Genomic DNA, 22,716 nt, shown 5'->3' on the forward strand with positions numbered 1-22,716 from the left:
CGCGGGGAGGCGCTTTCATACATCTAAATCGGTTCAGCCATTCGAGCTGCTACTGTGGAACTAACCTACATACCTACAAGCATACAAACATACACCTAATTACACCCTTTCTGGGCAGTCGTGTAAAAAAATTCTCAAACAAATATTTTTGTAAATCTTCAAATTTTATTAAAATATTTTCCATTGACAGGCCTGTAACTTGAAAAATGTTGTCCGATTTTCGTAATTAATAATGTGAATAAAATGTTGAGTTTTACTTAGATTTCATTTAGAGGTACTACATAAATATCTATCTCAAAAAAACAATTAGTCAGACAAAAAATAAATTTTACAGAGAAAATATCTTTTAATTTTAAATAAATCTTTTTTGAAAAAGAAATGTAATGGAAGGAAAAACCCAAGATATACTATGATTACTGCGATAATATGATTTATCTTTAAAAATATAGATCATAGTATTATATCTTATAGTATTTATATCTTTAAATATAAATCATGGTGTCTATGTGTTTGTTGAACAGATGTTTGCTTAAAATTAAAATATTCGCTAGACCGATTTTGTAATTTTTTATCACTGTATTTGTTGAATATGGAAAGCTTAAGTTAATCCAGTTATTTCTATTATTAGGTAAGAACGATGACTTAAACCAAGAACATGTAGTATTTTACAGTGTTATTTTTTCGTATAGTGGAAGCTGTTTGAGACTTTAAATGATCTATTTCTGTATGAGATAATTACATGGTTCGTTAGATTACGTATGAAAGAAAAAACTTGTTTTAATGAAACTCGGGGAATGAAATTATTTTAAAAAGATACGCTAATTTACAAGATTGAAATACTTTAAGTACTTACCCTGTTTCTTTACTTGAAATATTTACCGGCAAGCTATACCGCCTTAAAAGTAGGTCAAAGAATTAAACTTTTCTCTTTTGGTGAAAACCACTTTAATTATAGTGTAAATTTTAGAAAAATCACCACAAATATATGATACAACCTTTGTTGGAAAGAATATTATTTTCATTTGAAACAGGATGGGGTTTCTCAGTTTTTGGAAAAAAACTGTATTTATGATTTACCAGGAAAAAAAATAATTTTAGCGAAAAATATCAAGCTACGAAAATAAAACCCACCAGAATTTTAAGAATTATTCATAGAAACTCTTTTAAAATTACCGTCGAAAATTTCATCCCCGTCTTGCAGGAACAGGTTTTTATGATTTAGTTACTTTTCAATTTTAGTAAAAATTAGAGAAAAGGATACAAGAATCAAAGGAATTAATATTTGAAATAAAAAAAACATTTTATTGGGATTTCCGACTTTGGATTTGTTATAAAACCCGAAGAACTAGAACTCAAAAAACTATATAGATATATATTTCTATAGATCTAAAAATGAATAAAGATACAGAATGAGGAATTTTACCGAAATTTCAAAAATATCTGACAACTAGAAAAATGAAAGTAAGCTATCCTTTTACACACATGTTTGAAAGGTCCTAGTCGGAGCTTAGTTTTACACTTACATAATTAAAATTCTCTCATAATCAAGCAGGTAACTATTATTTGACGTTAGCATACTTATTAGCAGATTGAATAAAGAAATAAAAAAGAAAATTAAGTGTTAGTTAATAGAATTATATTAAAATCTGTGTTAGAAATATAGTACCAAGATTTCCATAATAAATATCATAAACGTTTAATAATAATAAAATGGTCTGAGTACCCGTCGATTTAATTTGATGCTTTACGTACCAGTATATATAAAACTATTAATTTGTATATACAAATTAATAGAAACGTTTCGAGATTCATACTTGCAAAATATTATCTGTTTTGTCAAATTACGTTATTTAAAATAAACAATTAAATTTCTTATTTTGACAATACAAAAACTGGGTGAATTGATTGAAAAAATTATCAGTGATTTTTTTTTCAATAACAATTATAATTACAATCGGCTCTCCTGCGGAGCCATAAGTAAGTTTCCTGGCAAAAGCACGTGATAAGAAGGTCCTTAATGAACCCCCAAAATAAACAATACACAATAAATAGTTGCAAGTAAACTTAAAAAGTCGAATATGAAATTTCAAGCTCAGTCATAAATCACAAACCATTAATTTCAGCACCATATAGTCCACAAAACAAACAAAAAGAAAAAGAAAAAGAATGAGAAGTAACAAGAAATTAGATACAAGACCACTAAACTTGACGGTGTTAGATTCCAAACTGTTACGCAGAACCAAAGTCGAGTACATGGGCTCGTTTCAACAGTCGGACGTTTCTGCTGTTATTGAGTAGATTAATTCCAAAGTGGTTTACATGATTCTCAAGCCTCTGTAGGTATTTGACATTGCTCTGGTGTGCAATCCCACGAACCGACGGGAGCTCCAGATAATCGTGAATCTCATCATTCCTCGTGAACCACGGAGCTTCAGCAATTACCCTCGCTACTTTTTTCTGAAATCGTTGTATAATTTCCACATTACTAGTATTAGCCGTTCCCACAATTCTACACCGTACGTCCAGATTTGGTGCACGATAGCCTTATAAATTAAGATCTCATTGGATAACGTGAGGCCTGAGTTCCTCCGTAGCAGCCAATGTAATTCCTTGTACCTTGCGTTTAGCTGTTTGCTCTTATCCTCACGTGAAACTTCCAGGTCAAACGCCGATCCAGGTGAAGTCCCAGATACCGCACAGTCTCCGTTTGCGGGATCAAAACACCATCGAAGTACACCCCGGGACAGTCACTTTTCCGCATGGCATATGTGACGTGCCTACCTTGATTAACCTTAATCCTCCACTTTTTCTGCCACACGCTGACACGATCTAGCGCCATTTGTAGATCCTGCGAGGCTAGGCCAGGGTTTTCGTTAACGGCCAGCATAGCAGTGTCATCAGCGAACGTGGCGACGATGCAATCGTCCAGGGCCGGAATGTCCGCAACGAATATGAAATATAACACAGGGTCCAGCACAGAGTCCTGAGGGACACACGACCCAATCTCAAAGAACCTTGAAAACTCGTTATTACATTTCACCTGAGCAAAACGCCCCTAAAGATAATTCCGCAAGACTAGGAAGTAGGGTTGAGGAAGTTGTAGCTTTAACTTGTAGAGTAAGCCAGGTATCCATACCTTATCAAAGGCCTGTTGGATGTCTAAGAACGCCGGTGATTTGACATAATAATTGTTCAGATTCAAATCATTTCTTTTTTATTAATTAAATGAATTGACTTCTTCTTACTCAATATATGAAGTTGTTACAATTACCAGCAGATGTTTATTTTACTTATTATTAATCTCTTATATTGTTTAAGGTTGTTTTTTAACCTCCGGGTCTGCTGTTAAGCAATTCTTTCCGCAGAGGATGAGATGAGTGGTTTGTAGCGTATGTGAAAAGCCGAACCTACCACTCGCACCAGGGAGGCCGGCATATTGCTTAAGGTTAGTCCAAATTTAGTATTCATAGTAGATTATACATATTTATCAATTGCAATAAAAAATGGTGTAAACATAAACCAGAGATTCATTGAATTATTTCTTAATCATAAGTATGAATGAGTGACTTCAAAATCAAGGAACAGTTCACCAATAATGAAAAAAATATGTTTATAAAATTCACTTACAAAATTTCATCTCGGTTACATCAAACTGTTTAAAATGTTTTCACGATAATTGCGATGGTTAGAATAGCATAATAAATGTAAATTATCTAATTTTCTTGCAACATATCATACCAGTTATTAAAGGTATAATGAAATTTTAAGCAATAATTATGAACTTTCAATTCACTAAAAAAAAATTAATTATATAACCTACGGAAATATCTTTCTAGTAAATTTATACAATTCTAAATTAATGATATATTTTTTAATTAATTTTTTTATAAACCAGAATTTTTAATTAAATAAACGATTTTATTTACAAACCACTTTCATTAAAAAAAACAAGAAACTAAATGTTGTAAATGTTTTTAAATTAAGCATTTTCAATCCACACCCACTTATATACGAATTTAAGATAAGTAAAACAATGTAAACCATATATAAAGGAAGAAAATATTGATTGGTTATGCTGTGATCTATTAGTTTCCATAACTTAAGAGTAGACGACATAAAATTGGACAGAAATCATTCGCAAACCTAATATTGGGTTTCCTGGAGAAAACTAAGAGTGAAATGCTTCTTCGTTGTATTTCTGATGTTTTTATTCAACTGATAATATCATCTCTGATATAACTGATAATAAACATCGTTACACCTGACTACCAAGATTGCTACATTATTTAGCAAATAACTTCAACGTTTAATAAGAATATTTTTATTTTATTATTGTCATGTATTACTACAGAAAATTTATTTTATAAAACTTTTTTGAAATTTTTTTTATTATACCACCTTAAACACGGTACAGATAATTTTAACGTACAAGTTAGTATAAAAGAGTTTAACTTAGAAGAGTGGATGAAACGGTAGGAGAAAAAATACAAGACGCTAGGAATCGAACCTAAGAACAGCTGATTCTGAAGCCAGTTTCCTAATAATTATACTAACTAGCCATCTAAATACTATAATACTGTACAAGTTAATGGAAATAACGTTATGTTTTATGATTATATTTTTTTTATTTTAAATAAGTTGGTAGACCTGTCATGTAACAATGTACAGCTGATTTTTTATCATTTAGCATCAATTAATAATGTAATGGTATGAAGTGTTTTTACTATATTTCATGTTTATTTTATTAGTAACTGTTTAAAATAGACCTTACTTTGAAGCCTTCCTGATGTCTATATTTATGAATATAACATAATTAATTGTACATCTGTTAACAACCGAAATTCTAATTATATTCTACCCAAAAACCCTGTGTTAGCCACAAGGAGTTATAGTTTACATTGTTATTCCCTGAGGAAAGCTTAAAGGTATTGTACCTTATTTGCAAGTGATGTAACAATTATTATAAGAAAGTTTGAGGCAAGTAATACAAAACAACAAATTAGAGTATAATTTTATATAGCGAAGCAGTATATCGCGTACATTAAAAAAAAAAAAATTGTACATCGCGTACATAGAAAAAATGGCAGTATTGTTCCTATTATGTCGATATATATTCATAAAGCATTACATATAATGCGTTACATAACCGACTATTTCACATCACCGGTAAAAATGCTTTAAAGTTTGAATAAAAAGCTTTGGTATCCATTGTATTATTGCTAATTAATTAAAAACAAGCAGAGAATTAAAAATATATTCTGTATTTTTCAGATTGAAGTATAAAAAAATTTTGTACAGTTCTATGCAAGAAGACCGACTTTTTATGATTTTATTTTGTTTCCACGTTCCAGTTAGCGGCATCATAACAAACTACCCTTCTAATTTGCCCCACTCAAATTTTTTACCTTAAATTAAGCATAACTAAAGAAAGATTCAACCAATTTTTATCCTGACCGCTCAGCGTGGAGAACATCACGTCACCATGTTGCGGAGCCCCAATCGTTTGGATACCACTGCAGGGTTTGTGGCGAGGGTTCTTCAAGAGAAGGATCGGGGGGTTCGGGGATGAAGGACAGCCCTCTGCGGAGCTGCCGTTCGCACGTGCTTGCACGAGTGGTGGGCGGTAGCGATGAGGCACGGGGGACTCTAGCATCCCCGAGCATAATATTATCATCAGCATGATGATAATATTATGCTCGGTAATTTATGATGATTACCGAGCATGATATTTAGTTATCCCCGAATAACTAAATTTCAATGAAATTATATCAAACAATTTTTGAGCCAAAAACGTTTTATACATAGGCCAATAAATTAATATATATAAGGCGACCACAATTTAAGTCAATGGTATTTTTCGTACTCCTCATTATCAAAACGTAAAGAAAATTTATTTTCATCCACTCCCATCATGCGACCGAAAGTAATACCGTAATTTTCTTCGAAAAGCCGGGAAAAATAAAATAATACATTTTTTTTTCTTTGTAAAATCTGGTGAAAAGAATGGCAAAACGAGGTAATTTCATAATGAATTAAGGCTGGTAGTCTTGTTTCACCCACACTTTCCTTTCCGCCTAACTCAATTGAACCAGTTTCTAGCTTCACTTTAAAAAATAGAGTAATAAGATATACCGAACACTCAGTTTCATTCTATATTTGAGTCACGAATGAATAAAGTACTTTAAAGTTATCTTGGTAAAATAAAAGTTAAAAAAAACAGCTCATTGATGTTAATTGAGCTAACATCACAACTAACCTAAATAAAATTAAATAAATAACGTTGAATATAAATAAAAAAATAATGTTGATTTATTAATTTATACAGTAATGTATTATTGAAGCGGTTGGCAGGTTATTATAATTGTTGAGAGACTGGCATAAAATTAGCTAATTTGGATTCGATTCCCGGCAAGAGTCTGGAATCTTTTAGTTTATTATTACAACTCATTTAACTTTTTAAAATACTTGTATATCAAGTCTGAGATCTTATAAAGAAAAAAATTATAAGAAGATAAATTTTCTACAAGTGTATGTTATAAGAATAAAATATGAATATTTGCTACATACTAAAGTTAATTTAATACCAAAGTAGAATATTTTAATAACATCTGATTTATTTTTTGCAGCAATAACTAAGAATGTTGTAAAGCGAATACTTCATAGTTGAACGCATTATAAAATAAATAATACTTAAAACAAATAAAATAAATCAATCTTTTCAAACAAAGAGGTTACAGAACATAAAACTAAATAACATATATAATGTATATTACACTATAATTCACGTAAGGTCACGTTTTCGCGGTTGTCGTATTAGCTACTGAGATTATATATTTGTTAGCTAAGATGGGTTAAAATAGAAGGTACTCAGTTGTACAGTACAGCAATAGGCAGAAAGAGTTTATAGATCAGTTGTTGAAACAATGGTATCATAGGCCTACTATTGATATAAAAGAGTAATATCGAACAATACTGTTTATCGATTAGAACAGAGAACATTAATAGAGGTCAATGCACTTTCATTCGCAATGTGGTATGTCACGAAATCCCACAACATGGGTTGCATTGTACAAATGAAATATTATGTTTTTGTGAAATTAAACACAAACATATGAGCTATTAGACGTTCTCATTAATATTTAAAAATAAAATTGTATCTATAAATTTTAGTTTTTTATACTTAAACTTTTAATTCTATGAAAGTCAAAATAAAATATCGATGTATCTGTATTTATATTTGTAAGAACGTAAAATTTATAAAAAGAAAAATTCCCCTACAGTTTTCCTATTTTCATTCTTTCACGACAGTTAAAATAGGTCTAAATTAATTTGTTAATTTGCTAGTATCTTATGACTGAGAATTACGTAAAATATCTTAATTATCACAAACAGTTTCTAGAATTATAATGATCTGGCTACAAAACCAAATCATTATGATACAGAGTGAACGTATCACTTGTAAAATAAAATATCATTTAAATTTCTATACTTTGGTACGAATTTAAATCAGTGAAAAAAACCCATCATAAAGCCAAAGAACTTTATTTAATTTTTACGAGTATTACTTTTCCAGCGAATATAACTAGAATAGTTATATTAAAGGATAAAGTATGGTGATCATATCAAAAATGGGGAATCGGATATTTTGCAAATCTTTACGTTTTAGGATCCAACCAGTTTATTTAGATCTAAAAAAATATATGTATTTGTGTATCTACGTATGTGTGCCGTACTAGTTTTGGCCTTATATATAAGAATTGATCGAACTAATTTTCTTAAAATTTGGCACGAACATTTCTTTATATGGGGCATTGATCACATTAATTTTTTTCAAAATTCGTTCAAACCAGCAATAACCAGCAAAAGACCATCATCCGCATACGCGATGACGCGGTATCCACTAGTTAATCTCAACCGCATCAAAGAATAGAATTCAACCCAGAGCAGGGGCCCTAAACCACTACCTTGCGGGCAACCTTTAGATAGCGTTTTTCCTAGTTCTGAGACACCATGTCGAAGAACGTCTCGATTGTTGAAATAATTAATAACACATTCAGCTCATTCTGTGTACAATCACGCTTTTGCAGCTTAAACAGGAGCAGAGGGTCACCATAAATTATTAAAAGTCCTTGATATGTCCAAAAAGATATCTAAGACATACTCAGACTCACTAAAAGAAATAATGTTCATAAACGTAATAAATGAAAAAATGCGTTTTACTAAACGAAAATGTTCGATGCGTTTTACTAATAAAATTCTTCATTCTTAAAATTAAAATTTAGGCAACAATTACCTATCTTTTAAATAAATAAAACATAAAATTTTTTTTTATAGTCTCCCACGAAGATATTATTACCAAATCCCCCCACTACGCATTTCTGCGGATTGTAGGTGTGATGCACGCAGAAATTTGTAGCTCCATTATATTTCTATAACGAAAGCTGTAAAAAATATTCACACAGATCACTCTTTTTTAGAAAAAATAACATAAAACAAAAATATAAATTTTTAGTTCAGGATGGTTTCTTCTTTGATAAATATAAAAACAAAGAAATCTCTTTGATGTTAACATGCCTTTAAAAAAATTAAATGATAACAATTTATGTTGAAAATTATACCTTTGATAGAAAAAGAATATTACAAATTAATATTACAGAGGAAAAATAATAAACGAAGGCGTAAAATTTTACTGCAATGTTTGTAATTTAGGGAAATTAAATGGTCAAATATTGGTTGAATGCTGTCATTTACAAGGCTGCATAATATAATAATACTGATACGGTTGACAGATGTCATGACAATATTTAACAAGCCACTCTGAAGCTAAAACAACCATTTATAATTAAAGAGTAAAATTTGTTTGCGAGCTAATTATATTCGGTGTTTCACTGCTAACAGCAATTAACTTTTTAGATAGTTGTCACCAATAATTGTTAACACTAATTTAAGGTATAACCTTAGATAGTTTACAAAGTAATGTGAACTCCAACTATTGAATTATCTCTTTCTGTTAAAGAATTAAATATCTACAACATCTAGTTATTGTTTATATTCTATCTCAATTTTTTACTTCCTTGTACGAAGTAAAGGAAGTATTTTAATCTCGAAAAAAATTCGGTTTTTAGATTTCAACGGAAATATCCATTTTGACCATCCATGAATCCGTTTTGACTAGTTTCGGCGTGGTGTCTGTACGTACGTATATATCTCGCATTACTCAAAAACGATTAGCCGTAGGATGTTGAAATTTTGGATTTAGGACTATTGTAACACCTAGTTGTGCATCTCCCCTTTTGATTACAATTGACTGAACCAAAAGTGTCCAAAAAAGCTCAGAATCCAACAAAATTTGGATTTTGTACTTTTTCCTAACTGCAGTAATAAACCATCATTCAGAGCTTTTCAAAGATATATCATAAGTGGTGCTTATTTTCATTGGTTCCAGAGTTATAGTCAAATGAGATTTTAATCAATGAAATATTTGGATCTTACAAGGGGTAGGCACATCAGTTCGAATTAGACTTCAGCTCCATTTTTAAAATTTTTTTTAAATTTAAATATATTGATTTATTAATCTCTGATTCCAAAAAAAAACTTTTACGATAAATAATAATTCATAATAACAATAAAAAACAATTTAAAAAAAATATCAAATTATTTCATTAATAACTTAATGAAATAAAATGTTATGTACTTTTCATTTAAAAAAAAAAAGTGTATGTGCAATTTAATAGGCATACAAGTAAGTCACGTGATGTGCACAAAAAAATTTTTTATTTCCACTCAGAGACTCGTATAAAGCATGAAGTTTGGCGAAGAGCCTCAGGCTAGTATTTATTTTGAACTTTTCTTGTCGATAATGTATACTTCGTCTGCATGTAATAAAACTACTACATTTCGAGCGGAAATACGACACACAACTAAACATTAAAATTACAGATAAATTCCCAGAATTGTACTAATTATTTTTATTTATTTATTGGCTTTGAGTACGGTATGATTAAAGTTAAGTATTGCTATCGGTTATTAGTTAGATTTGATATTCGCTATTAAAATGAGAATGGATGAAGTGGAAAACTATGCGATGGAGCTACGATGCGGGAGGGTGTAGGTATTGACCTCGTTCCCGAAAGCGGATCAGAGCGGAGAGGTATAGGGTATGTTTTTATAAGAAACTTATTAAATTTGTGAATCTATTTCTTGATTTTTCAGTAACTCAAGAGAACTTTGAGTAAATTGAATTGTAGGAAAAAATTGTCGTAGCGATCAACACGTTGTTTTGTTGGTATGATGATAATATTTTTGATCTGAGTACATAATCTAATTGAAGTTAGATGCAGGAAGATTTTTAGTGTGAAACCTTCGGCGTTAGGGGAAGACGCGGGACCCGCGCTTCCGCGAATCGGTTAATTTTATAGGTTAGGGTTGTAAGTTGTGGTAGGTAGTCGTTGTTGGAAGACCCCACACGAAGGCGATGATAGCTGATAGGAAGAAGAAGGTAGTGTAAATACACAACAGTGATGGAAACGTCTGCCGAGGTATTTGCATTGGTGGCATCCTGACAGAGGCCAAACTGATGACTGTGTTGTGTTATCAAGTTTAAAGGGTCTGAAAGACGACCTCCGGTAAAGAAACGGTCGTCACAGGGCAGGTATCTTCTTTTACGGGGGTCAGAATGCTTTGATAGCAATGATATAATGTAATATTTTAGGTCCGATTTAATATAATTTATGATTAAAGTAATTTAATCAATTTGAAATAAATTCTAGAGTTTTTATTTTATTTTATTATTTTTTTAATCAATGAGAGGACTGGAAGATAAATGCACTTTATTTCAAAAGAGGTCGAACTTTATAAAAAGTTTTACCTCATAAAACAAATAATATTATTAAAAAAACTAATATAAATAATTCCATTTGTTAGTATTCAAACGTTTTTTTTAAGAAATCATAAAAAATGTAGGTTCTATTCATTTTTATACTTTTAATTATTTTAATGTATTGATTAGAATTTTTTTTATACTGGGTAAAAATAATTTTTATCACAAAATTAAAAAATAGCAATCTCCCAGAAATACCGAATTTCTATAAATTCTTCTATTGTTCCATTATGTGAGTGAAAATTGATTTTCAGCTATTATTACAATGATAATGTTTACATTTTTTGCAATAAAAAATATTTGGTTTGTTTAAAAAGTCCAAATTATAATTTTAGACGATTTTAAATTCATTTTATGATAATGTAAATTAGTGTGCATTATCATGAGATTGATTTCACTATTTCAAGAAAGCGTTACAGAAAATGTTTTAAATTAATTTTATTTAGATAGGAAAAAAGTAAATATAAAACAATGTGAAAGGGATAATAATAATTTTAATTTACACCACAACAGAAGTTTTAAATTTTAGAATTTATTATAATAACGGGGAATTTCAGCAACATACTTGCCAGTCCTTTTTATAAGGTTGTTTTCATAGAGACTGGCTGGTACTCAATTATTTAAAAATCAATCGCATAGAGAAAGATGGAAGTACTTAGTAAAAAGGAAAATGAGAAAAAAGCATTTCTAAAAAAGGATTTTTGCGTTAAATATAAATAAATATGCTCTTTTTCCATCTAAACAAAAGAAACTAAACCTATAAGACAGAGATAGATCTTTCTAAAGAACATTCCCCCATCCGTCGTTTGTAGAACTGCGAGCAGAAGTATCTGAAATATAAAAATCTTCACAGAAATACATTGGATATAAAGAAAACCTTAATAAAAATTAATTCAGAAATTTTCCTCAAATTTAATAAAAAATAAAAATGTAATGATTTAAATGCCTATAAAACGGATAAAAAGAGAGGTTGACACTTTGTCTCACCTCATTTACATACTTCTACAACAAAAGTCTCCTCCTAAATTCACAAATTAGATTTAAAGGTAAACAAGGAAAAGATATGAATTCTAAAGTTAGTGTTAATTTAAGGTGCCTAATTTTAACCTAATATTGCTTAGTTTAATCTTAGAAAAGACCTACATTAATTCCGCCTGTATTAATATTATATTTAAAAAACATTTAAAGGTTTAATAAAGCTGGTAATGAGGTTGACAATTTTTACAGGCTTTTGAATAAAACTTAAAATTTATTAAAACTAAAAATTAATATTTAAAATTTTTTTAAATTTTTGTTACCTAGTGTGTACGTTGCAATCTGTTCGACTAGTGAACAACCCGATTTACGGTTCAATGGGATGAGGATGACATGTATGACGTGTAAATGTAGTGTAGTTTTGTACAGACTCAGGCCGACCATTCTTGAGACATGTAGTTAATTGAACTTCAACCAGAAATGTACACCTGTATCCACCAGTCTAGAATTCAAATCCGTAGAAAAACAACTAGCTTTTACTGGGATTTGAACCTCAGAACCTTCGACTTCGAAAATTAGCTGTTAAACAACTGATTTGCAACGACGGGTTTTCACTAGACCAGTCCAGTGGGTAAAAAATTATATATAAATAAAACTTTTTGTTATAAAATCTAATTTTATACATTTGTTTTACTACGACGAGAAAAATAATAAAAATGTTTTGAATAATAATCTAAAAAAGTTAAACAGGTAAAAAGTTACAAAACCCCTACGTATTTAATCCTGAGCTAACATACTCTGTTCCAAGTTGACGTAAAAAGTAATGAAAAATACATCAAAAAGCCAATGATTTCAGCAATTTTAATAAGAAATTACTTTTTAAAATTGAAAAATTTCCCTTCTACCGTTGTAAAGGTAAACTTTCCCTGTGATATAAAGGTTAAAATCTACATGCTTTATAATGAAACTTCATTGAAAAAAAAGAAAATATAAAAAAAAAACAATTTATAAAAAACTTCAGTTAACCCCTTTCTCTTTGGTACAGATTGAAAACTATATTACCGTCCTGTTAATGGCTTCTTTATAGAAAAAAGAGATTTAAATCTGATAGTGTTGATGTTACACAGAAATGCTGGAAATATTATTAAAACGTTTAAGGTATGTTGGTTTTTTCAAATATTTTATGTTCAATGATATTTAATACGATATTTGTAATGTTATAGTTTTGAAGAGTTTAGAAAAAAATAAGTTCGATTAATATTTATGTAGTTGAACTCCCATCTAGATATTTAATTAACCTTATATACATTAAATACAAAGAAATGTTTATTAAATTAATAATTTAATCTTTTTTTCGAATCATTCACCAAATTTCATAAATATGTTAAACTATTCCTTAAAAAAAAAAAGAAGAAAGTAAAACAGACGCCAATATTCACCCATTTGAAAGTATATTAGATAAATACTTTTATCATTACAAAATATTTTAGTTATGTGGACTGAAGGGAACTCAAAATGTTAAGAAATAAAAAAATCTAAAGGTGGAAGTTATTTTTATACCGATAGCTTTGTAATAGCAAAGTATGTAAAATAAATAACTGGCAAAAATTGATATGCTTAAAGCGTAACTCAAGAAATAAAAGTTTAAAAAAACCGTTAATTTTAACGTTTTTATTACTTCAAACATTACTAAACACCAATAAAAATACATCTTCTTTTACAAATAAAACATCGAACAATTAAAAAGCAGTTAAATGACAAAAATACAGTACATAAAAATAATCGTATAGAATCCAACAGCTGAAGTAATAAATTTAACGAGTGTGGTAGATGGACATGTTAGGTAACGATTTTTAGTGTGAAACAACCCAACATCGCTATATAAAATATGCAGTTTTAGAAAAACTTTACGTATCTTTACTTCCAGCTAACACCCTCAAGATGAATGTTACGCTTGCTTTTTCATGAATTATTAGTACTATATACTGTATTCAAAGAGAGTCTAAGTAACATACAACGTTTCTTGGATAAAAAAAAAACCTTATTTCTTCTATACAGTACGTATTAAATATTAGTTACATTTTGCTAATACCACAGCATAAAAAAGAATCAAAGAACGGATGAAATAAATCTTGAGATTGTTTATTACTAAGATCGAATATCCTAGAAATAAATAAAAAATTGTTATGAAATTAAAATTCACAATTATTTCTTATAATATAAGAATAAAAAATAAATACAAAATAAAATCTAAAATTAACCTTATAAAATACAAGAGCGAAGAACAGCTAGTATATCAATTCTTTAATGTTCTAATTATTTTAAAAGTAGCAAGAAAAAATGAAATTAGTAATTGAAATCAATAACTCTTATATATAGCATAACTATTTACCTATTAGGTTGACTGCCTGGAGACGAAGTATCCATATCACCCTCACCAAAACATTCGTAATTTTCACCATCAGACATGCTTGAACAACGGCTGAAAAGAAATAAAAACAAATTTATTGGTTTTAAATTATGCCTTCAATTCACTGAAGTTAAAAATTAAGTTTTTATCGGCTGTTTTTGTAACATTAAAAAATTCCTTAAAAATATTTTAATTAGAAATAGCATTTTCACGGCATATAATGTATTTACTATAAAACTTCCTTTCTTTTTTCAATAAATTATAAAAATAAAAATATCAGATGTTAATTACTGTATCTTTGTTTATCTAAATTACGCCTATTGTTTACCACTCCTGTAAAATTGTAAGATGTAGTAACAACAGTAAATAATTCTTATTATTCTTTGTATCATATAAATCGGATTAAATTTAAATGATACGATTCTCCATAAGAATCCTGAGAACTGACGTAACAAGAGCTTCAGCTCAGGCAAATGTGAGTAATGATACGGAAACGGAATGAACACAACACCTTTTCTCATAAAATATGAACATATTCAAGAGAATTCTCTTGGCCTTTCTCTCAATTCAACTTCATTACTTAACCTTTACGTGGTACCCTTGTTAAGTCAATCAACCCAGTGGAAGGATGAGTACCCAGAAACCAGATTGTTAATCAAATAACTGTTAATGGTTCGGGGTTGTAACTTAAGCTTAACGATGCAAACTGATGGCCCTATTACATCCTGTAGAATCTCGGGAGGTACTTCCTAATATTTGAAAAAATTTGGGAAAGTGAGTAGGAAATTATTAAAAATTGTACCAGGAAACCAAAAGAGGATAGTCCCTTACATGGCTATTTCTATCCTAGGGGGCGAATAACCCAAGTAAAATGAATCAATTATTCAGTGTAAATATAACAAATTAATTTAGATTATCGGAACAAAATAGAAACAAATAAAAACTTATTGGTTATCTCACGTGAACGTGGTTACGTTCCACAACAAAACAAACAAAAAAAAGGGTTTGTTTTATTGGTTGAATAATATACAGAAAACTTGGCGGGAAAAAAGATTAGCAAATAAACAAAAAATTTGTAAGAGAATAAATCAAATTATCCTATTCTTAATGGCAAAATAAAAAGATACAAAAAGAAAAAAGCGAATCAGTATGACACTGTAATGTAATGTTCGCTGAAATACAAAAAAATTATTTTTGTTTTATTAAAACGTGCATTACACCTATATCATCAGTAATACAAGAAAACAACAATCTTGAAATCTATGAAATAATACTAGTAATAAAAATAAGTTTTAAGGATATCAAATCTAGAGGAATGTAGAATATTCATTATCCTCACCGGCTCAACGAGATCAGAGGGTTCCCCAGCGGAGCCCCCTGAATTCAGCTGTGTTCGTTTTCCTCATGGTTGTGAGAATAATACTGATAAATAACAATTAAAGTATACAAATTCTACATATACCTGTAAAAGAAACTAAATTAAAGAAAACAGTATAGTAGCAACTATAGTAATCAAAGTGCACAAGACTTTTCACAACGAAAAGTTCACAATTTCACCCCCAAAGGGGCTAGGACCTCGATCTAAGTCTTAAAAAATCTTCTCTGGGATAAAATAAAGTAACCTGAAAATTTGAAAGCAATCGATCGGTTGCTTCTTGCGTAATGCTGTTGTAAAAGAAAAGACGGAACCCGCCACAAAATCTCGCACTTATATATTTTTTTATTTTTGTTTGTGATCGAAAAACGCCTGGGCGTTATCATCGCCCGGAATTTTATTAATAAAAGGGTAAAATAACTCTAAAATAATAAAACTTATAAGGTGTAAAATTAATAATAAACATATAATAAAAATTAATTAAAACAAGAGTCAAGATGGTAAAATAAAACTCAAAACTAATACCGCAGATGAAGTCTTTAAAATATAAAAGTTAAAATAATCGAAAAAGAAACTATATAAAACTATAATTTTTTTTCTTGCTTAACCTCCAGTATCACCGTTAGTTATTGCTTCAGAGGGTGAGATGAATGATTTTTAGCGTGTGTGAAAAATGCCATGCCTGACTGGAATTCGAACCCGAGACCTCCGGATGAAAGGACACTACCACTTACGCAACGAAGGCCGGCACGCACCTATATATTATATTCTATAAATAACCAGTTAAAAACTTTTATATGAGAAGAGAAACTTTTACTGATGAAGAGATTAAATTAGTACTTATATTGAAATAAATTTAAAAAAAGAAGATTAAATAAATTAGAATATATTTTTTTTATTATTTCCCAGAAGGAAAATAAAAAAAAATAAATCAACGTAAAAGTCGAAGTGAGAATTTCAATGGTAAACTTTTTGTACGGGAGAAAGAAAAATAATTCCCAGAAGGGAAATAACTTTCAATTTTAACCTGTTACCTGAATTTTCATGAATTATATTCAATTTTCGTACTAAACTAGTGATATTATTGAACGTATATAACCCTATACGTAATAATATACCTTACCATAAGGGAAATATCAATTCTAAATTCGTTTTTTGCAGGAAAAAATATTGCTATCATAATTTCAATTACTGTACAAATCTCTCTTTAAAAATTTTCATTTATTTTGTGAAGGTAATTAAAATATTACCTAATAACTTGGATTATAACTAAAAACAGAATATACCATCACATAGAATGACATGTAATGTTACCAAATAAAATGGAAAATTTGTTACTTTTTTTAAAAAATGTCCAAAAGAAAGTTTCTAACGTACAAACTTTATATGTGTGACTTAACTTTCAAGCTACTTATATACTTACTTAAATTGCTGAGAAAGTTTTTAAGTACTTATGCACTTAATTCTTACGTGTTATTTCTACATGATTGTGCAAAAGTATAGCACAAACAAATTAGGGTAAACTCATATTGTATATATTTTCACAAATGTGTTTTTTCCTAAATTTAACAAAAAGTTCGTTCACTATCTTAGAAACGTAACCTATTATTTTTCACAAGACTTACTATAATTATTGTTTTTCCACCTATATATATATATATATAAATTAGCGCAACTTCCTCTCCAATAAAAAGTAAAGACAATTGTTATTTGTTTTAAAGAAAATATATATGTGTATGTCCATTCAGAATGTTTTCTATTTAAAATTTTATTAAAAAATTACAACATAAGTAAATTTGGAAAGAGTCTTGGAAAAATATAAATTCACCCAATTTTGGGAAATTTGTTTTAAAAGTTAGAAAGGACTAAATATGCTTTATACATTTGTATGCATATTTGTGAGATTGGAGTTGTAGCTACCAACTAGTTTTTAAAATACTGCCACTGTCATAATAAAGAAAATAGGATACATATGAAAACTATCGAATTATCAGTTTAAAGATTCATTGATCAAGAGTTTACAGAGGAATAGAACGTGTAGTGGAAGTTATGTTAATGAATACCATTTCAATTTCAGAAAGAGCATGAGTAAAAAATAGGGCGTTCTGTTCCTCATTCTAATTGTGTAAGGCAAACTTAAAAAGAATGAAATTCTTACATTTGATAATGTGATGGTGTAGATTTTTAAAATTTTAAATAACTCGGATGAAATAAAAGATGAGAAGAGTTATTCACGATTACAATAACTAGATGGCAATTATAAAACTGAACGAAGAAAGTTAGCCTCTAATTCAAAAAAATCTGTTGTCGACACCACATGACTCCCTTTTGCGCCTATTAAATTACATAATAGACATTTTTTTAAAATAAAAAGTACATAAAATTTTATTTTTTTTATTTTTTCATAATTTTTTTATTGAATTATTATTTATTGTAAATTTATTTTACAATTAATAATTATTAATAAATCAATATATTTAAATTAAAAAAAAAAAGGAGGTGAAGTCTGATTCAAAGCGATGTGTCTTCCCCTTGTAAGATTCAAATTCAGTATTTTATTAATTAAAATTTTATTTGGTTATAACTCTGGAACCAATGAAAATAAGAACCATTATGATATATCGTTGAAAAGCTCTCAATGAGGTTTATTAATTATTATTCCTGTTACAGTAGTAATAATTGCTCAACATACTCCTGTAACAGGAGGATGTTGAAAATGAGGTAAATCGATAAAATTCGAGATGGAGAGAGAGGAGAAAACCACTAATTACTGGCTTTATAAGTCTCAGGTTGGATAATTTCTGTTACAGTGGCGATAACGAACCCTACATCAGTAACATCGAAGTTTAAATTCAATTAAAATTAAATAACTTTATCTAGAGTTTTACCTGAATTAGAATTGCACAAAAGGTATTTGTTGTTGCAAATGATTTCTAATATTTATTTTTACTTTCTTCTTAATTTTTTACGTTTTTAATTCTATGTTTAATTGAATCGCACAATAAGCGGTTTCAGCTTTGACATGTCGTTTGAAATGAATCTTCGTCCAGAAAACTATCTCTTGAAGTATGGGAAGAGGAAGTAATTTCTGGGAGACAAATCGGGTGAATAAAGCGCTTGTAGAAATATTTCGAATCATAAGTCATGGAGTAAGTCATTAACAACCCGAGACGTGTGTCCAAGTGCATTATTATGGGAAAAGAGCGCCTGAATAGTCCCCTTCAATTGGTCAAGTAGTGAAGTGTAATACCTGGTCATGGTCCAGCTATTTCCAAGTAGTCCATGAGTACCATACCACAATCCCCCCCAAAAAAAAACCATAGCCATGACTTTTTCTGCAGATGGAACCGTTTTCGCTTTCTATGGCGCAGTTTCTCCTTTTCACAATCATTGTTTGATCTCTGGCGTGTATTTCTGAATTCATGTTTTCACTGTTAAAAAAAAAAATCTAAGAAACTCGACGGAAAAAACACCCTTAAGAAATGTTCAGTCGAATTCATTTTTGGTAGATTTTTAACAAAAGGCGGCACCCATCAAGCGGAAAGTTTTTTCACACCTAAAAACATCGTGTAAAATGTAGTGGACACAGTATATCGAGATCATGCAATAACAGCAAGCTCAAATAGAGCTCGCTTCACGCAGCGCTCATTTAATATGGCATAGTGGATTTTTGTGACGATTTCGTCGGTAGCTGTTTTTGGAAATCTTCAGCGTTCAAAAACTTTTAAATTCAGTAGTCCACTTTTTTACCGTCGGAAACGACGGGAAAAAATCCTTTAAAATAATTCCTGTACATTTGTCGGGGTTAACAAACTTTTTTAGAAAAAGTACTTTACAACTGCTAGAACTTCAATTTTGTTCATTTTTCGGAAAATGTGAAAATTTATTTGCTTTATAACTACAAACAAGCAACTAAATGCATGCATCTGAAACTTCGCAATATCTAAAAGAATCATACTTTACAAGTATCATAGTCATTAGATAATACTTGCGCCATCTTTGTGCCAGGCTGAGTACTTTCCGAACGGCCCTAGTAATATGCTTACTATTATGGAATACTATATTAGTAGAGATGACGTCTAACTATGGTTTTTAGTACCTATGATATGTGCTTGAGATAAGATTATAAATTAATTTCGTGTTGGTAAGAAGATAGATAGAGATAACACAATAGATAATTTCGCATTAGTAAAAATATCTTAAACTAAAATTTGTTTATTTAACTGATATTTAGCCTAATTTAGTATATAAATTAAAAGTATTAAAATAATTTTGTAAGTGTAATTAAGCTCATTTTTCTTCATTTATTAAATGTTAAAATAACTTTTTTTTTTAAATATTTATAATGACGAAAGAAAAAAGAGCTACATAAATTATCTGAAAGTAACGAATTTTTGTCAATAAATAAATAATGAGAACAAAAAACTGTCTATAAAAAATTAGTTGATTTTAGTCAGAATGATTAATATTCAGGTGCCTTTAAAAATACCTTATTAACAGCAAAAAAGTTATATTTCAAACTAATACGTGAAACTAAAGTTAAGTATAATAGTTAAAACAATAAATAAATATTAAAATCCCATTTTTATATGAGTAAATTACCAACCTATTAAGACATTTAAGAAATATTTATGAAATATTCTCAAATTTAGAAAACATAACATAAAATTAAATGTCATTTTAATATTCTAAATTTCTTTACCGCACTGATATTTAAATAAAATAATTTTGTTAAAAAAAACATTTGTTGTCAAATATTTTAACAACAGTCTATAAATAAAAATAGAATACTACATTGAATCAACAATATGGAAATTTCACTAACATTCCATTGTACTTATTACTGACCTATTTTCTTTGCCATTTGACTCAGCACCGCTACTAAGCGTGACATCATCAGGTGGTGATACGGTGAAGGTTGCTGCATTATTTGTACCAGTGGCCGCTAGATCGCGTTGATCGACGCTGGGCGCCATCATCGTACTCGATCCTACAAACAAAAATTAAAGAACATTACATAAATATATTCTTTTATTATTTGTATCACATACATTTCAAATAAAAAAAAAATAATTATAATTATAATTATAATAAAATCACAGTGTAATTACGTTAAACAGAACAATGATCATGGAAACGATTAAATATTCCGAAAAAGGTTTCAAACATGGAAAAATAATATAAAATCTATGTTTAATGAATTTAATTACTAAGGTAGGGAGGAACAAATTATTTTGCTCTTTTATAAAAAAAAAACTCAATGATAAATGTTAAATGATGTTACTTTAAGTTAATTTTTATTTTTATTTTTAAATACATACAATGATACTGTTAATAATAAAATAGTAAAATAAAGTACACAGTTTTCTGAGTACAGTAATTTACGTATATCGTTTACTGTATAACTTAACAAGAACCTAACCTGTATTTCTGTATTAAACGCGAGTCTAAATTTATGCGATTTCATTATACGCGGAAATTTTTCGGAACGTAACACCCGCGTAATATGAGGGTGCACTGTAACAATATTTAGAAAGTAGGAAATAAAATAAGGAAATGAAAATAAAAATCTAGTGATTTAAAGCAGACAGACCCGAAAGTCGTTATGGGGGCATAAATCGTTCTACATGGACCTATATACATTACATAAACCAGAGATTATATTATGAAATAAAATTTGTAATAAATAACATGGAACAATAGTGCTTCGTTATTAACGTTTTCATAGAACAATACTTTAAATATATAAGTTGGAGTAGAAAAAGTGTTGGGAATTTGCAGCTATAACTTGGATAAATTATCCAAATATTCTTATACCGAATTCTAAACCATAAATCAAGTTTCGGCCCCATATGAAAATAAAAAGTTGCATTTTACATCTTTATGTGCACCAAAAAAAGATAAAAATATTAACTTACTTAAAAATGTATAAAAAATAATGATCATAATTAAAAATAATAATAATAACAAATAGAAGAGATATAGACGTTCGTAAATACTATAAAACTAATGTTAGCATCGAAATAAACTGGATATGTTTACCTGAATTAAATTTTTATATTTGACATACTAGTTTAAACAGACTTAAAGAGGATGTATTCCAATAGCAGGCGTTTACATCAATTTATAAATTGAAAATTTATTTCAGCAATACAAAACCAGACAGAATATCAATAATGTATATAAAAAAATCAAATCCATTCACATCCGAAGTCACATAGGATAATACTCTCGAATAGAGTAAGCGGAGATTTAAATTTAACTGACAAATATAAATCCAGTCGAAGATGGAAGTGTATATTGAAAACAAACAACGACGAATTGTATTTTATTCCAAATATATTAAATTATTGAATGTAAAGCACTTTATTGAACGGGATAAAAAAATTATGTCTTTTTAACTCATTAATTAATTAGTTTTTTATTTTCATTTTTCACCCCACAAATGTAACATCTTATAGGCCTGTCAGCCTGCTTACTGTGCTCTCCAAGATCTTTGAAAAGACTGAAGCGGTTCGTGGACAATCACATTCCGGCTCACCAATTTGGGTTTAGGGAGCAACATGCTCCTGTGGAGCAAGCAAACAGGACTGTTAACGTTTTAAATCATGCTCTGGACGAGAAACAGTACTGTTCAGTGGTTTTCATCGATGTCACTCAGGCTTTTGACGAGGTATAATTGCTCTATAAAATGAAAAAGGTTTTACCGCATGTTTTCTATTTGTACTAAAATCTTACCTAGAATACAGGTGTTTTCAAGTTAAACTTGGAGAGGTTTTGACGGATTTATTCTTTGTACAATCAGGGGTACCTCAAGGAAGGGTTCTCGGATCCATCTTATATGTTTTGTTTACGTCTGACTTGCCAATTACGGCAGATATCACAGTTGTAACATTTGCTAACGATACTGCAATTCTTGCTGTCCACGAAAATCCGACTGCAACGTCTCGGAACGATATAATTCAAGATTATATCACTCTCCTCGAATCGTGGCTTACATGTTGGAAAATAAAAATAAACGAAACAAAATCAAAGCACGTCACGTTCACCCTTCGTAAGGAACACTGTCCTCCTGTT

The 22,716-nt window shown here is 29.4% G+C and overlaps 1 protein-coding gene across 3 annotated transcripts in view; it reads right to left on the reverse strand.

Annotated features, from left to right (window-relative positions):
* The window catches only part of nuf (rab11 family-interacting protein nuf), a 657,890-nt gene that overhangs the window by 238,143 nt on the left and 397,031 nt on the right, over positions 1-22,716 (reverse strand). For all 3 annotated transcript variants that reach the window (XM_075368607.1, XM_075368608.1, XM_075368609.1), the window contains 2 exons: positions 20,488-20,629; positions 14,247-14,336 (listed from right to left, as the gene is read on the reverse strand). In XM_075368607.1, the coding sequence (XP_075224722.1) occupies positions 14,247-14,336; positions 20,488-20,629 (232 nt within the window). The remainder of the gene's footprint in view (positions 1-14,246; positions 14,337-20,487; positions 20,630-22,716) is intronic.

The sequence above is a fragment of the Lycorma delicatula genome, chromosome 6 (genome assembly GCF_047948215.1).
Source record: "Lycorma delicatula isolate Av1 chromosome 6, ASM4794821v1, whole genome shotgun sequence".
Lineage (NCBI taxonomy): Eukaryota > Metazoa > Arthropoda > Insecta > Hemiptera > Fulgoridae > Lycorma > Lycorma delicatula.